The 16,566-nt window shown below is 43.1% G+C and overlaps 1 protein-coding gene and 1 long non-coding RNA gene across 6 annotated transcripts; one reads left to right on the forward strand and one right to left on the reverse strand.

Annotated features, from left to right (window-relative positions):
• Positions 1-285: 285 nt before the first annotated feature.
• HFE (homeostatic iron regulator) lies at positions 286-9,362 on the reverse strand. 5 transcript variants are annotated; one of them, XM_015251747.3, is made up of 7 exons: positions 9,086-9,362; positions 5,296-5,574; positions 4,755-5,054; positions 3,623-3,898; positions 3,380-3,490; positions 2,588-2,679; positions 287-2,318 (listed from the first exon to the last, which is right to left on the reverse strand). In XM_015251747.3, the coding sequence occupies exons 1-7, from the start codon at positions 9,159-9,161 to the stop codon at positions 2,235-2,237; spliced, it is 1,218 nt and encodes a 405-aa protein (XP_015107233.1). In that variant the 5' UTR covers positions 9,162-9,362; the 3' UTR covers positions 287-2,234. The 5 variants fall into 5 exon arrangements, with proteins under 5 accessions (XP_072801666.1, XP_015107233.1, XP_072801664.1 ...); XM_072945563.1 differs by lacking the exon at positions 2,588-2,679 and having other exon boundaries at positions 288-2,318; positions 3,666-3,898; positions 9,086-9,334; XM_072945564.1 differs by lacking the exons at positions 2,588-2,679; positions 9,086-9,362 and adding an exon at positions 6,942-7,288 and having other exon boundaries at positions 293-2,318.
• Positions 9,315-15,144, forward strand: LOC107035025 (uncharacterized). Its single transcript, XR_004194276.2, has 3 exons — positions 9,315-9,441; positions 14,125-14,221; positions 15,059-15,144. It is a non-coding gene; the product is annotated as an uncharacterized lncRNA (long non-coding RNA).
• The last annotated feature ends 1,422 nt before the right edge of the window (positions 15,145-16,566 follow it).

Below are 16,566 nucleotides of genomic sequence, written 5' to 3' on the forward strand. Positions count from 1 at the left end.
GAGATAGAAAGCTCATTATGAGCAAGGAAGCCTTTTGGTATTCTGCTCTGAGTATAGAATATTTAAAGAGAAAGAATCTATCAGTGTGCTTCCACCATAGTTTGGAGGTAAAATGACCCATGTGTTACAACTTAGATGATAACGTCTCGAGAGTGAAGAAAAACAATTAATTCAGCTACCATAGTTTAATGAAAATATTCCATAAGACAAAACAAAATTAGAAGGAATATAACTGTCCCAAGAAATGATGTAATGATTCAGACGATTAAATAGATGCATAAGATGGACAAATACATCAGGAAAATCATGTGGTAAACAACACAATTAACCATACATTTATTAAAACATACATATTTATTAATTATGTATACTTTAATATAGCAATAATACTGAGAGGAAATACACAGATTGTTAGTAGCATTTAATCACTGGCTATTGCAATGTTTCCATTTAATTCACTTCCAACTTTTTTACAGTAAGCACAAATTATATGTATTTTTATCCACTTAACTTTCATAACCAGAAAAAAAGAAAAGTTAAAAAAAATAAGTTGTGGTCTCTTTGCCCAAGTTCAATATCTACTAAACATACTTTTGAATTGTATTAGGTCTGAGGCACTTGGCCTCCAAGACAGGAAGCCTTGTACACAATTATGCCACCCAATATATGTAGCAGCATGAAGTGAACACAAGTCGCCTGAACATGATTGGATGAATTTCCCAGAATCTACGAATTCCTGAGTGTCCTGATTAGATTATTATTAGTATTGGAATGAGAACCAGACTCCCAAGGACCCCAGGAAGGTGCCGGGATACACTTTTGGCCACTTGGTGGCTTCTGTTTTTCCATCCTTAATATGAGAGAGGTTGCTCCAGTTCATGGAGGGAAATGCCACCAGGGTTCTGACCCCCCCAGAAGCACTGGTTGAAGGAAGACGCTGTGAGGTCCAACAGTCATTAACTGACATCCCCAATCACAGCCCCAGCCTGGGGACCTACGAGTGATGTCAGACAGTGCTGACTGGCCACAGCAACAGAGGAGTAAGGAGTCACATTCACGGGTTCTTCCCTCAAGGACTTTGAAAGGAAATGTGGCTGAGATCATTGACTACTGTTTTCCCTTCATTTGGGTCAAACTCACTGAGATACAGACAATGAGACAGGAGATGAGCCATTTCCATAGCCAGCTCCTTCCTTCTGCATTTACTCCGCCACCTGAACCTTCTGACTGAGTTTGAAACCTGTCTCTGTCCCTAGCATAGCTGTGAGATACTCTGTACTTTCTTCATCTTAAAAAAAAAAAAAAAAGAATAATACTACTTACACCAGAGAATTATTGTGAGAATTACATGAGATAATGCATGTAAGTAGGAGCTCAGAATTAAGTCTGACATCAAGGAAGTGCTTTTGTAAATAAATATCAGCCACTTTATCATGATCATCATCAGCTTTATTATCATTTTCATGATCAGAACAAGGAGAGACCACAGACCGTGCTACTTCAAGTCCGGCATACAGGAGAGGCACTGTAAAAGCAGGGATCATTAATCTAAGGAATTTTACAGGCAACTTTGTGCAAATTAGAAAAAGACATCCCTCCTCAAGGCACTTCCCATCTGTTTTCTAGAAAACTATCATCATATACAGAAATATCCACAATACCTCTCCTGGGAAAGGGGCCTCCTCAGGTTGTGCAGTGCCCAGCCTGCACAGCTGTACCACGGCCCAGATCTCCCTCGGATGGAAGAGACCACAGGGCTTGGTGGCAGATAATTTCTTGTATGACCGAGAGAGGATTAAAAGGAAACGTGAGTGGGTTCAGGAAATGCCTGGGTGTGTGTGCCAAATTCTGGTAGAGGTGTTAGAGTGCATGTCCTGAAGACAAGGTTCCAAGCTTTTCTCAGACATTCAAAGAAATCAGGAGTCCCCCCACATTTAAGAGATGAGATGAGATGAGGGAGCTGTACGGAGTCTGTGATGCAGGAAATAGGGGCAGGTTCTAGGTGCAGCTTGGGATTCCCGACAGCCGGTTGTGGGGGAGAGTTCACAGCTGGGGCTTGTTAGCACGCGGAAACTCAGACACCTAAATGGGAACATTTTGAGAGTGAACCAGAAAAGGTTAAGAGCAGAATTCCTGAGACAGTTCCTATTTCTTAGGTCCAACTGTCCTGAAACAAGTCCTGAAACATGTCCTGAAACATGAAGACTGCCACCAGCGCACCCTCTCTTTGAATCTCAAATCATGTCTCCACCCCACTTGGGGTCTGCAAGCTGCACTTCATTCACGTTCAGCCAAGACGTAGTCCCCCGAGGCTCCTCCTGTAAAGATACACCCAGGAAAGAGGCATCACAGACCTAAGACCACCTCCCCATCCCTCCCCCAACCCCCACCTCAACTCTGACCACTCCTTTCCCAAGGAACTCCTGGATTTCAGGCACCATTCTCTCCCTGGAATTGCTGAATTGCTTTCTAACTGGTCTCCTTGCCTCCCATCTCACCTCCTAATACCCACTCTCCAGACCTCAGAGATTGGGTCCCTGCTTGCTTATTTAGGTCCCTGCCTTGACACTCCCTCACCTCAATGTACCATCCCAAAGGCCTCCAGGGCTCTGCAGGAGCTGGCTTCTGTCTGCCCCTGTTCCCCCCACACCATGGATCTTCCAAGAGGAGAAATGCAGACTGACAAGTATGCGAAGTCAGGGGTGAGTCTTGATAATCATTTTTCACCACCCACTGGGCCTCACGCTCTCCCACTTGCGTGGTTGCTGCATATGTGTAGACCTCTCCTCAACCTCAATGTCACCTAAAGAAATCCTCCTTCTTCAAGATCCAGAAGCCTGTCTCAATCCCTAGATGAATGTGGCCATCCCTTCCCTTGACACCCCAGAGCATTTGCTTCATGTCAGCCTCAGGACCTTCTTTAACTGCATTTACCTGTGTTACAGATTTCATTCCCTACTAGACTTGGGTTCTGAGAATAGCAGCAGTGACTTAGCCCCAAAGTACCTGCATTCCTTAAACAGCACTTTGGCAAAAAACAAAACAAAACAAAACAAAACCCAGTCACTCAAAAGATGCTTTTTTTTTTAAATTACAAGCTTTCATTATAAGAGAAACCATTCATTACTGCTCCCAGGGAGGTGCCAGGGCTCCCAAATAAAAATTTGGTATTTTTTTAGTGGAGGTACTGGGGATCGTACCTGCAAAGCATGCTAAGTACATGCTAAGCATGTGCTCCACCCCTCAAAGAGAAAGAGAGAAGACCTCTCATGGATGCCAAACCTTCTTGGCACCCCCGTCCTCACCCCACTTTCTGCGGGAGAATTTGTGGGTTTGGGGGGCAGAGGTCCTCAGAGGCCTCTTCCTTTTTCTTACTCACTCGAAGCCTGCCTTCTCTTTAAGACTCCGAACGAAATTCCAGTAAAGATGATGACACACATAGCGATCCCACTGATGATTCCAATGACCAGGGTGCCAGACAGAGAGGGCTCTAAAAGATCAAAAGCAAGTGACAGCTGGTGACTGCTGTCCCAGCTCAGAGCAGACCCTCCCCTCACTGCAATGTTGACCACTCCCGTCCCACCTATGCCAGGTTTTCCCCACCTCTGGTTCTCATCCATACCCCAGGAGGCAGTGAGGGGCTGCTCCAGGCCTGGGTGCTCCACCTGGCAGGTGTATCTCTGCTCTTCCCCAGGGAGCACAGCCAAAGCCACCCAGCCCTGGTAGGTCCCATCCCCGTTGGGCAGCACATTCTCAGGCTCCGCGTCCTTGGCATCCAGTGGCTGCCTGTCCTTCAACCACCTCATGGTGATGTGCTGGGGGTAGAAGTTCAGAGCCTGACACCGTAGAGTGGTCACTGCCGAGGTCACGTGATGAGACACTTTCACCAAAGGGGGTGCTGGACGGGAAGGGGGAAGGATCTGGAGAGGGGATCTTCCTGCCCGTGCCAGGAAGACCAGAACTTTCACTTCCCTTTCTCTATGGGTTGGAGGAAGAAGAGAAAGCAAGCTGCAGAAGAGACACCATTCTGTGTCCTAAAGATGTTCCAACATTGGGTTCCCATGTGGTGTCATATGGAGAACAGTCAGAGTCATGCTGGCCTGTTCTGTTCCATATGTAAATACGCACACCTGGGGTCCCCGTCTTCTGTTCTTTGTTAATATATTCAGATGAGTCAGATGAAATTACCCCTTATGAGGATCAAAAATGATTGAGTACGTATTATTGGTAATTTCACTTGGTTTGACCGAATAATGATTCTTGTAGAAGGGGCCTTGTAAGGTAGCCAGCCTTCAGTGACTACTGCCCTGTTCTGTGACAGTCACCTTTCACCTTTAACCTGTTCTGTGAAAGTTACCTTTCATTTCCAAAAGATTCTGCTATTCTGATTGGATGCCTCACTTAGCAGTTCCTTGCTTTGGTATTCATGTGCTAATTGACATCTCTGAATTCCTAAAAGTTATAAGCATACGTAGGATTTTTGATTAAAGCAAAAGAAAAATCACAATTACTTCTTCTTTAGCTATGTGCGTGGGAAAACAAATTAAAACCATGACTGATGGCTGTGTAATACATCTCGGTTGTTAAGGTGGAGACCTCAGGTCCACAGACCTCAGGGTGGAAAACTCAGACCTCAGTTCAGTTCCTTCTCAGAGAGTCACCTTGGTCATCTCTGAAAGCCCAGCAGGGGATCCCATGCCCTGCACCGTCCCCAGATCTGTCCCGAGAGGGGCAGAAGGGCGCTCCCACCATACCTTGCTGGCCCAGAACCCCTCTCCCCAGCTCCAGCAACCGCCGCAGCTGCTCGGGGCAGTCCCTCTCCAGGTAGGCCCGGTTCTGCTTGGACCGAATCTTGTTCACTTCCCACTCCAGCTTGGTGGCCCAGGCCTGGGGCTCTGCCGCTCTCCAATCCAGCGTCTCGGGGCAGAATTCAAGATGGTCCTGCCCGTCATACCCGTACTTCCAGAAACCTCTGGTGCTGTTGTCTGCGTGCACCTCACAGCCCAGGATCACCTGCAGGGTGTGGGACTCTGGCCACAGCCCCAGCTTTGATACTGAAACCAAGGAGCAGGATCCAGGGATGGAATGACCACAGGGAGCAAACTCCCTCCCTCTTCCCTGCCCTCCCAGGGTCTCACACACCCAGTTCTCTCCCTCAAGATGCATCCTTGAAATTAACACAACATTGTAAACTGACTATACTTCAGTTTTAAAAAGGTAGTTTAAATAGATGAATCCCTGAGGCAGGAAAGTGCTCCAAGCACCCCAGGACGGTGGGTCCCCCTCTGCACGTACCCTTGCTGTGATTGTGATTGTCCATGATGGTCCAGAAGTCGACGATGAACATGTGATCCCACCCTTTCAGGCTCTGGCTCAGCTGCAGCCACAGCTGGCTGGTGGCCCGACCCCAGACCCATGGGGCACGAGGCTCCGCCCGGCGACTCTCATGATTGTAGGACACGAAGAGCTGGTCGTCCACGTAGCCCAAAGCCTCAAACAGAGGTAGCCCCAGGTCTGGCTCTGAGGCACCCATGAAGAGGTAGCGCAGGGAGTGTGACCCTGGGGAGAGGGGGACTGGGAGGCAGAGATGCCACACACCTTCTGAATCCATCCTGCTGGCTGTGCCTGGTCTCACCTTATGAGAAGTGAGGCACAGCGCTGCCTTCCCTCCCCATGACCGTCCTGTCTGCTCCCTCCCTTCCTCTGCTATGGGTGGCTGCCACCCTCTTGCAGCCCTCAGCCTCTGCCCCAGACCTCGTGATTTCAGGATTACAGCCGTCTGCCCTGGAGCCAACAGGCTCTAGAAAATCCCCAGGTGTCTCCAGCTAGGGTAGCTGAGCTCAGGAGTTGGTGTTCAGAGCTAATTAGATCCAACTCCAGGGGAATGTATTGTAGGAGCTTTTGGGGTTTTTCCCCGCTATTTCCATCTCTAAACCCTTCCCTGTGTACAGGTAGACCTCGTTTTATTGCGCCTCACAGATAATGTGGTTTTTTTTTTTTTTAACAGATTGATGGCTTGTGGCAAACCAGAATCTAGCAAGTCTATCAGTACCGTCTTTCAGCAGCATCTGCTCACTTCGCGTCTCTGTCATATTTTGGCCATTCTCCCAAGATTTCACACTTATTCATTATTATTATATTTCTTACAGTGATCTGTGATTAGTGATCTTTGGTGTTACTATTGTAAAAAGATTATGACTCTCTGAAGGCTCAGGTGATGGTTAGCATTTTTTAGCCATAAAGTATTTTTAAATTAAGGTATGTCTGTTGTTTTCTCAGACACAATACTATTGCACACTTAATAGCCTATGGTATAGTAAACATAACTTTTATATGTACTGGGAAACCAAAAGCGTTGTGTGAATCACTTTATTGTGATATCTGCTTTATTTCAGTGGTCTGAAATCTAACCTGCAATATCTCTGAGGTCTGCCTATGAATCTTTGCTGTTAAATGCTAGAAGATATGCTGATAAATAAGTCAGGGCAGCTTTTCAGCATCAAAACAGTTCCCAATCAAATGTAGAAAAAGCCCCAGAAAGCCCAAAATGACAGACCTCTGGGCCAGTGAGAGTTTCCCTACACCTCCCCTCAGCTGTAGAATGAGGGACTTCAGTGCTGCATAGGCAACGCCTAAAACAGCATCTGACATGTAGTAGGTGCTTAATACATACTGGCTGAATGAATAAATGCTGACTCCTAGGTTTTTATTTCTGGCCTTGAACTCTAGACTCGTACATTCAACTAGCTATAGGCTGCCACCAGCTGGATGACTGATTGGAATCTCAAACTTAACAAGAGCCCTGACCTCCCTACTCTTGATTTTCCCCAAACTGCCCTTCTTTGGCCTTTATCATCTAAGAAATGGCATCACCTATCACCCCATTGCTCAGGCAAATAAAATAAAACAAATAAGATAAAGTATAATAAAATAAGAGTCACCTCCAACTTTTCTTTTTCTGTCACGTGATCCTTCATAGATCCTTCAGCAACTTCCTTCAAAATATATCCATAATGCAACCATTTCTCACCACCAGCCCTGCTCCCCTCCCCCAGCCTAGTGCATCATCTCGTACCTGGATTAACGCTACAGTTTCCTTGTCTGCTGGCTCTGTTCTTATTGCTGCTTCCTTCACCCTGCTTTCCACAGAGCAGCCAAAGCAAGCTTTTCAACAGCTACTCTGATCAGGTCAGCCCCAGGCTAGAATCCACACTACAGCCTGCGAGGCCCTAGGAGGCTGGCCTGTGGCCCCTCGGCTGAGCCCATCACCAGTTCATGGCGCCCGGCCCCTGGGCTCCTGCTGCACCAGGGCCCTTGCTCTTTCTTCAATCCAGGGATTCTTAACCGGGGCATTTCATCTCTTTTAGGAGCCATTTTTGTTTGGCCCAACTGGGGAGTGTACTAACATCCAGTGAGTAAAGGACAGGGACGCTGCTAAACGTCCTACAACGCACATGACGGTCCCTACAACAAAAAAATGTCAAGATTGCTGAGGTTGCAAATCCTTGCTGGGTCCACCCAGCCTGTCCGGGGAAGCGTCACTCCTACTCAGCATCACCCTTATTTCCTTGGGTCTATGCTCAAACATCAGCCAGAGAGAGTGGTCTACCCTGACCTCCCTGCTTCCCACATCTTCCAGGCGCCCATTGCTACCTGATGCTCTATATCCTTTTGTTGGTTTCTGTACCATCATTACGACTCAAATGCATAACATCTGAGGACTCAGCTCCCCACTCTCTCTCCTGGGTCTAGAACAGCTCAACACATAGCTCCTTCTATATTTGTGAACAGTGAATATTTCTGATCATCAAATTTTGGATTCAACCTCCAAAGCAGTGTGACTTTTAAGGATCACAGCTATGAAGTGGAGACACGGGATCTGCCTTGCAGCTCAAAGTAACATGGAACAAAGTTACTGGTGAGGCGGTCAGACCTCATCCTTGTCATGTATAAAGTGTGGATACACATCCCACCTACCCTCTAAGTGAAAGCGCCAGACAACAGTGAGGCAAACTCACTGTCAGCTGAGATTAGAACCAGTGGTACCTCATTTAACGTCAGAAAACCAGATTGCCCAAATTCTTTCTAACCGGGAGAAAGGATTTAACCTGAGGTCGTTAACCACTAGTAAAATCAACGTATTAACAGCCCCTACCTCCTAAATGCATGTTAGAATCAAACAAGATCAGAGATATGAAGGTGATTTAAAACTGAGGTCACTACTTAAGTGTTCATTATCATCACTTTGGCATCTTTCAGTAAAGGCCGGTTAATTATACAGTACTATTAACATTGCAAACCAACAACTTCAGGCTGAAAAGGAGACCAGGTAGGTGCAGTTCAAAAGTTCAAAAATAACAGATATGTTATTTTTTCCAGGCAAAAGAACAATCGCTAAGAGTCAGTAAGGCCTGGGGCCGACCTCTCTCAAGAGCCTCCCACCCCCAGCGGCCTCCACCCCAGGTCTTAACAGAAGGGGTGCGGTAGGGGTAGAACTCAGATCCCACACCCACTCCTACGCACCCCCACTCCCCAGCGCCAGGGGTTCTGAAGTGGAAACCCCACTTGGGTCGGTGCTTTTGCTCAGCCAAGTCTCCCAACGCTCGGGGGCGCCCTGCTGTGGAAACACCAAGGGGGCACTCCGGCCAAGGTCGCCCTTGGTGAGAAGAACTTCCTGTTTGGGGATGGTCGAGGGGTGAAAATCAACACAGCCGACCATAGGAACCAGAAAGCCGAGATCCGAGTCCGAGGACCCCTAGGTGTAGCTCCTCCTCAGTGAGAAACTAAGATTTACATCTAAAAGCGTCACGGTCAGAGGAGGGAGGGGGTGGTTCCTGTGCCACTTCTTAGGACAGAGACAGCGGGCGGGCAGGGGGCGGGGGTCAAGGTCTTGGGACGAGAGGCCCCATAACCCCGTCTGCACCACAGTGGCCCGCGTCCCCTCCGGGGAAAGCTAGGGGAGGGGACTGCACACGGGACTGAGCAGTCGTCAATATCTTAGCAAACTCCCAAGCGCTAAGAAAAGCTACTTTCGATTTTTCCTCCCCCGCCGCACCCGAATCTGGCCCGCATCCCCCGGACTCACGCCGCGGTCGCCCCTGCGTGGCCACTGTCCGCAGGAGGATCAGCAGGAGAAGCGCCGGCCGGGCTCGCGGGCCCATTTCCCCGGCTCGGACCGCGCGTACTGGAGCGTTTCAGCCGCTTGGGTAGGGCAGGGAAACCGGGATGGCCCAAGAAGTCACCCTGGAGCCATTGCCGAGGCTGCGGGGATCCCAGATCAAATTTCCTGGCCAGTGAGATCCTTTTCCGGGGCCACTGGTGAAAAGAAATGGGTTTCCTGCACTTGAACTCTCTTTCCTGCAGCCCAGAGTACCTGCTTATGAAACACTCGGTTACCCAGCTGTCTCTGGTTTTTAAATCCAGAGGATGTTGCTGATTGAAGTAAGCATATTGAATGATTTTCTGATAGAAATATTTAAGATTTCAATATTGAGTAACTTGAAAATTCAGATATGCATTATTTTCAAAGACTTTAAGTTCAATTCGCCAATCTTGTTTAATTTAGAAATATTTTTGCATAAAAACTTGGTTATATTCTTTGAACAGAATTAGTTACATCATAAGATTAACAGATTAGGTCCTACCTATGGAAACATCTTTCACAGTTTACATAATTAAATTGCATTTCACAAACTTAACTGCACATTGGAATCACTTGGAGAATCAGAAAACCTATTGATGCCCTGGGCTATAGCCCCCAGACACTCAGATTTAACTGCTGTGGGGTGCTACAAAGGCACTGGGATTTCAATCACCTCCCCCCCACCCCCCAACACACACTATAAAGTTTCAGAACTATTGCCTTATCCATTTCAAAACGTTATTAAAATCTGATTTTCCTAATACCTTTTAACGCCTAATAAATCGGATAACTGATACCCTTTTAAGCACGTTAGCAAATTTTGGCCACCTAAGAAAAAAGTCTAACTTGGAAAGTAAGGTCCCTTAACTGTATGGGGTTATGAAACAGGATGGGGAAAATGTTGCTTTGTTGCTTTTATTTTTGGTGTCGCATCGAAGAGACCACTGATAAATCCAAGGTTGCAACGATTTACACCTATATTTTCTTCTAACAGTTTATAATTTTAGTTCTTACATTTATGTCTTTTCTCCATTTTGAGTTGAATTTTAGATATAGTGTGAGATAGAGGTCCAACTTCATTCTGTTTCGTGTGTGTAAAGGAAAAACAGCTTTCTCCTTCCTATGTAAGGAAAAACTCAGTTCTTCCATATTGTATTTAATTTTTTTTTTAATTTCTGCGAGTCTCCCTTACTACTCATACAAAACACTTTACTTCTGACACTTCCAGTAACCAAAAGTGTGGAGATTTCCCCCCACAACAACAAGCAAATCTCTGACACAGCTGAGTGTCCTAGCATTTAACTCAATTATGACACTGTCTGCCTGGAGACAGGTTAAGCGCTCAGTCCCACAAGACTGGCCTCCTCCCCGCTCCCATTTTAGATGTCAGTCACAAGCCCAGGTTATCACTTATGCTTCTGACAGATTGGCTATAGATGGGAGGTTTGACTCCCTTCCTGAGTTCAATTAATTTGCTAGAGTGCCTTCTAGAACTCAGGGAAACATGTTTACCAGATATTAAAAGATATGATAAAGGATACCTTCAGTATCTAAGGGATACCTAAAGTACCTAAAAGATACAGAATTTTGGGTTGACAGTTATTTTCTTTCACACCTAAAAAATGGGTGTCAATTCCTTCTGGTCTCCATTTATTCAGATGAGGAATTCACTGTCACCTGAGTTGATATTTCCACTCAGGTGATAGTGAATAGTGGACAGTGATAGTTTCTTTCTGGCTGCTTTCAAGATTTTTTTTTTGTTTGTCTTTAGACAAACAAAATTGCCTTTCTAGAATTTTAATTATGAAGTGTTTGGCATGAGTTTCTTTGGTTATATTTTATTTGAGGTTTATTCACTTTATTTCCTTAACTACATTTTGAAAATCTGAGACATTATTTCTTCAAATACTCTTTCAGCTAGTTCTTTCCCATCTCCTGGGATTCTGATGATATCAATGCTAGGTTATTTGTTTAGGTCTACTCAAAATAGCCAAAGTAAATATGCTCATTTATAGACCCAAAGATACAGGCTCTCTAAAACGTATAAAAATAAGAAGCAAAAGCATATGAACTTAAAGTTAGGCTTAGAAGATGTTTCAGTGAAATGATCTCAGTATCCATCTCATGATTATCTATTAATTCACTCAACTGAACATCAATGCAATGTTCTAAGTTACATAAAAACCTACTCCGGGTATCTCTGAGGAAAGCAGTTACTTCTCTCTTGTGCTTATCTGCTTTGCGTTGTCTGTCCAATCCTGTTTTTCCATCAACCCTGTCAATTCTGGGGCTTTTTTTTTTTTTTAAAGAATATGGGTTTTTTCAGGAATGTTCATACCATGCTATAACAGAAGCAACTGGATAGCTCATTGCTGATTACTCCGTTCTGGGAGACAAACAGGGAAAGGGGCTGGGAGGATTTCATTTTATGTACACAGATTTTCTTTAAAGCCCTATTTTCTGTTTTGTACTGCACTTTCATCTTCAGCAATGCCGGAGGCCTCTGAGTACAGGGTCCCTCTGATTCAATGTCACCAAAGGAAAAGTCTGTCCTTCAGCTGGGCTGGGCTCGAGCAACCACCTGGATGTTAATGTAGGGAGATAATCTGGGCATCAAAATTCTTCTTTGACAGATTTCTAACAAATCTGCCTGTTTTCTTTTTCTTTTTTAATAATTTTTTAACTTTCTTATTTTATTTATTTATTTTTTTAATGGAGATACTGGGGATTGAGCTCAGGACCTCATACACGCTAAGTATATGCTCTACCACTGAACTGTACCCACCCCGCCAAATCTGCATGTTTTCAATCCTGCTCCTAACCTTGACCTCAGAGGTACTTGATGTCTCAAAGACCTAAATCTGTCTAGGGTTGTCTGGCAGGGACTTTATTTGTTTCTTATGGGTTTTTTCCCCTAAAGGTGGTGGATACAGCTTTCTCTAGTCTGATGAGATGTTTAGCATTCACCCATCTGCTGTCCAGTTTCTAAAATTCTGTTTACACCTCTATTGGGTTGTTGTTCCTTCTCACATTCTCTTCATCTTTGAGGGTTTCTGCCTTCTTTGTGAAATTCTTTACTGTCATTGGATGGGGTTTAGAGAAGGAGCAAAACTGACGTGTTCATTCAGCATACTTAACTGCAAGTTGGTTTCTTTAAGTTAAAAAAATCATGAGATGTAATGGTGGTAAGAGTAAACTCTACTTGCTAGGAACCATGCTAAACTGGTTGCTGAAACTCGGCCTCTGTGCCCCACTTACTGAATTGAGACTTGAGGGCAGAGTTCTGGATGAAGTAGAAAAGTCAGCTTTATTTCTTTGCCAGGCAAAGAAAATTACAGTGAGCTGATATCTCCGAGACAGTGAGCCTGCGGGGCAAAGGAGAAAGGGGGTTTTATACTAAGAACTGAAGAAAGGGTGTGGGTTTCCATAGAGATCACATACAGGATAACAACTTGTTGCAAAGTTGTCCATGTTTTTGTAGATGCAGTGGTCACCTTTCTTCTGCTGGGTATGATGTTCACCTCCCGCTTTGGAACTCTAATATCCTTGTGCCTAGAACAAAGATGCTTAGGAGAAGGGTCTGTGAAAAAACTAGAGAAAAACTTGTGAAGTTTAAAGTCAGGTTGATAAATGCTTCTGGCATTTTAGGCAGGCTGAGGCCTGAGACCTCCTATGACCAATAAGAGTTGTAGGTAAAGATGTGAAGTTTCATAGCTTCTGGTTCTCTTGACAATTCCATTTCTTAGTGCAAATCTTATCTGTCTACCTGTGAGTCCGAAGACCTGGTTGCTTATTCCTGGTGTTTAACTGTACTATAACCTTACTCCAGCTTCTCCAAACCTCAAACTGCTCATCTGTCAAATGGGGAAAATAATTACTGATCGCCAAATCATACTCTATATGAATGACCTCTTAAAATTATTGATAGATATAGACACCCATAGGAGGTAATAATTACAGAACTGGCAGATTAAGAATAAACTGTATGTAATACCCTTTGGTTTACAATGTCACCTGTATGATATACCATGGTGTAAACGTCTATTTCATTTGGGAAGAGTTTGAAGCCAAAGCAATGACTACTTTTGTCAATTGTTACCATTCAGCTCTTTCAGGAATCTTAGAAACTTTAAGGGAGAAAATGTCCTCATTATTTAATATCTTCCAGTGGAAACTGCCCATCTATATACTTTTCATTACTGACGAGAAAAACAACAGAGTCTACCCTTGCTCACTTTAGTATAACCTGAGTTTTTATAAACTGCCCTATTTTATCTCATTTCTGATGAGTATATATGTGTGCTTTAAAGGCACATGAATCAATCTGCAAGGCAAAGTTCTAGTGCAAAGCCACTTAAATGCTCTTTTCAATTTTCTCAATTGTAAAGAGGTGATAACATCTATTTCATAAAGTATTATTTAGAATTAAATAAAAAAAATCAAAAATTGATAAATGATGCCCTCAGGACAGTGCCTGGCATGTAATCAAGACTAAACCATGTTTATTATTATTACATATCCTAATATAATAATCTTATTATCAATGACATTTTTTAATCAGAGGATGTTGCTCCCTACCAGGTTACCGGTCAGTATCTTCTCACAGATTGCCTATATTGTGGTTATCTCACTATTAAAATGATAATAATTTAAAAAGATAAAATATACGCAGTCTCTCTACATCCCTGGAGTTCTTATGCCAAATGTGTTATGCACATTTAATACACAATGGAAATGGCTTCTCCAAGCGACTGTTTCTACTCCTATGATTTGGTTAAATTGGCCATTTCCTCCTTTGGTCTCTACACTGTACTGGTGGACGTAAAACATTTCTGTCCATCCTTTTCGTATGTCTTTTCCCCTTTATTCTAAGCACTATGAGAGTAGTTATTTGTGGTTCTCTTGCTTAATAATTGTTTGGGAGAAATGAATAAATCAACCACGGGTTTCTTGTCCGTTTGACAATTTCTTTCTTTTTATAGATTATTGACTCCAAAAGTTGTGGTAGCCAGCCTCGTACCTGACTGCTTTGGGACCTTACTCCAGTCTCATAACTTCTCAATATTGTCACCATCAATTGTAAGTAATAATCATTTCTGCCCATTAAAACACTGTATACGAATGAATTTTGAAATCTCTGAGTAATATGTCAACCCAAAGTTAATGATTGATGACTTAGCCAGGAAGCCAAGAGCATCAGCTGTCGGCCAAGCGTGGTTTTAATTTGGAACGCCATCTAGTGCCTATTGGTGCTAACCACATCCTATATTGTAAATGCCTTTGGGCAGGAAAGGGTTGAGACCAAAACAAATCCCATTTATTAAATTGATAATTGGATTTTTATACAACCTACACTTCAGTGCAATCTACTTCTTGGGGTTTTGTTTGGGGTATGTGTGTTACAATGAAGTCTCTGGATTGATCTTAAGCACGTTGTCAAGCCACAAACCCTTTAAATGACTTTATCCTTGTTAGCACATAGTGTTCAGTAAATTTATAATACATAATATTATATATAGCATTACATTTTCATAGATTTCATATACAAATCTATATGTAGCATATGTAGTAAATACAGTATATATATATACTATATATACTATAGAGAGATTTATATATAAATATATAGTACTAATATATTTTATACTATTATATATTTTATACATAACTATAGTATATATAACATTATATAGTATACATTTTGTATGCAAATCTATAGTATGTAATGTAAATGAATATATTATATGCTATTTGTTAATTATAAATAAATATAATTAATTTTATATTTAATAAACATCATATAAACATAAATTATTAAATTTAATACTCAGTTTTAATTTCTAAAGTAGTAAATATCTATATATATATGTAACTTACCTTAACAAAACTTTTGGGGTGGGGGCTACTCATTTTCAGGAATGTGAAGGGATCCTGAAATCTAAAGTTTTGAGAACCACAGTTCTAGGCTCTTCTCTGATGTCTTAATTTCCCAACCAGATTGGTAAGGCCTTGAAGGCAAAGGTTTAATCAGCATATTAACATTTTAGGGTTTTGATCTTTTTGTTCTCTCAGTGGTCTGTTTTTCCTATCAGATTTATCACACTGTGTGACAATTACACTGTCTGTAGCTATCCCACCATGTCTAATTCCTTAAGAGGAGACACTTTGCTTGGCTGGTCTTTGTTTTTCCTATCTCTCCTAGCATCCTTTGCTTAACAAGTGTTCAGTAAGTTTGTGAAAAGCTCATGTGTGGCATAGTAATGAGCAAGCAAATAAAATGCAATAATATGTCCTAACAAATCTATCAAAATTTATATGTCCCTGTTTCCTCCAAAGCAGTCATTGTGTAAGGGCATGTCTTTATTTTGGTTAAGGCTATTGCCTAATATATGTTTGCATCTTGTGCTTTATAATTGCCTTCCTTAGAGGCCTAAACTGAAAAGGTGTAAAGATGCGTATCTTCTCGCTATTGACAAATCCTTTTCTTTTGAGGGTACGTTTGACTTTTGAAACCATTTAAAGTCATTTGAAAACAAACCTGAAGAATAAAGTGGCTATTAATGCCCTCTTGTCTCACTTACATGGTTCTAATAGCAACTTCAAAATATTAGGTAGATATGTTTTGCACTGTATTATTCCTTTGGTGATACTCTCTATGTATTTATTGAGTCCTACCATGTGCTTTATTATTATGTTCTCTGTTGGTTTCCCTAGTGTATTTTGAGGGTAGGTCAGGGGATAAGAAACAGAAACTTTGGTCTCAGCCCTTCCCCACAGGCTCCTGGGGGAAACATGTTGGTTCAGGTCTGTTGTTTCATTGTCGACCATTTGCCTGTAGAGACTGAAAAAAAGACATAAAAGTTGCTCTGGATTATTTGTAAGAATGGTTTGTGAGGCTGAACAAAGAAGACTGGAGGGCCTACAATCTTATGCAGGCCACAGTTCTTTCCTGTGTATTTTTTTCAGGCTGTCCTATATCATCGGTCCTGGGTGCACTGAAGCACTACACTTTACGCTCCTTGAGCAGGCAAGCTCATGGATTGGCTGCTAATATTAGCCTCATCCCTTGGTGAGTCAGGAAAAAGCAAGTTTTAGCCACTTCCACTTGGGGCCTATAACAAGCAGACAGAACCCTTTTCTGGCATGGTAGAAGGAGGAAGTGAAAGAAAAATCAGTTGTCAGCCTCTGATCCATACACTTGTTCCAACCACTCTTCTCGCTGGCTATTTAAGTCTCTGTCTCTCTCCAGCTCCATTTGGACCTAATACAGTGCTCTGCTTCTTTAACTTAGTCCACCAAATTTCCAAACCTGAAAGACATGAACCAAAGTTAGCCAACCCATAATATTCAGAGTGTGTGTAAATATAGGAGCACACCATTTATTGCATTGCAATATGTAATCCTGCCCTCAATTTATTGCTGGC

This window comes from Vicugna pacos, chromosome 20, assembly GCF_048564905.1.
Source record: "Vicugna pacos chromosome 20, VicPac4, whole genome shotgun sequence".
NCBI classification, from domain to species: domain Eukaryota; kingdom Metazoa; phylum Chordata; class Mammalia; order Artiodactyla; family Camelidae; genus Vicugna; species Vicugna pacos.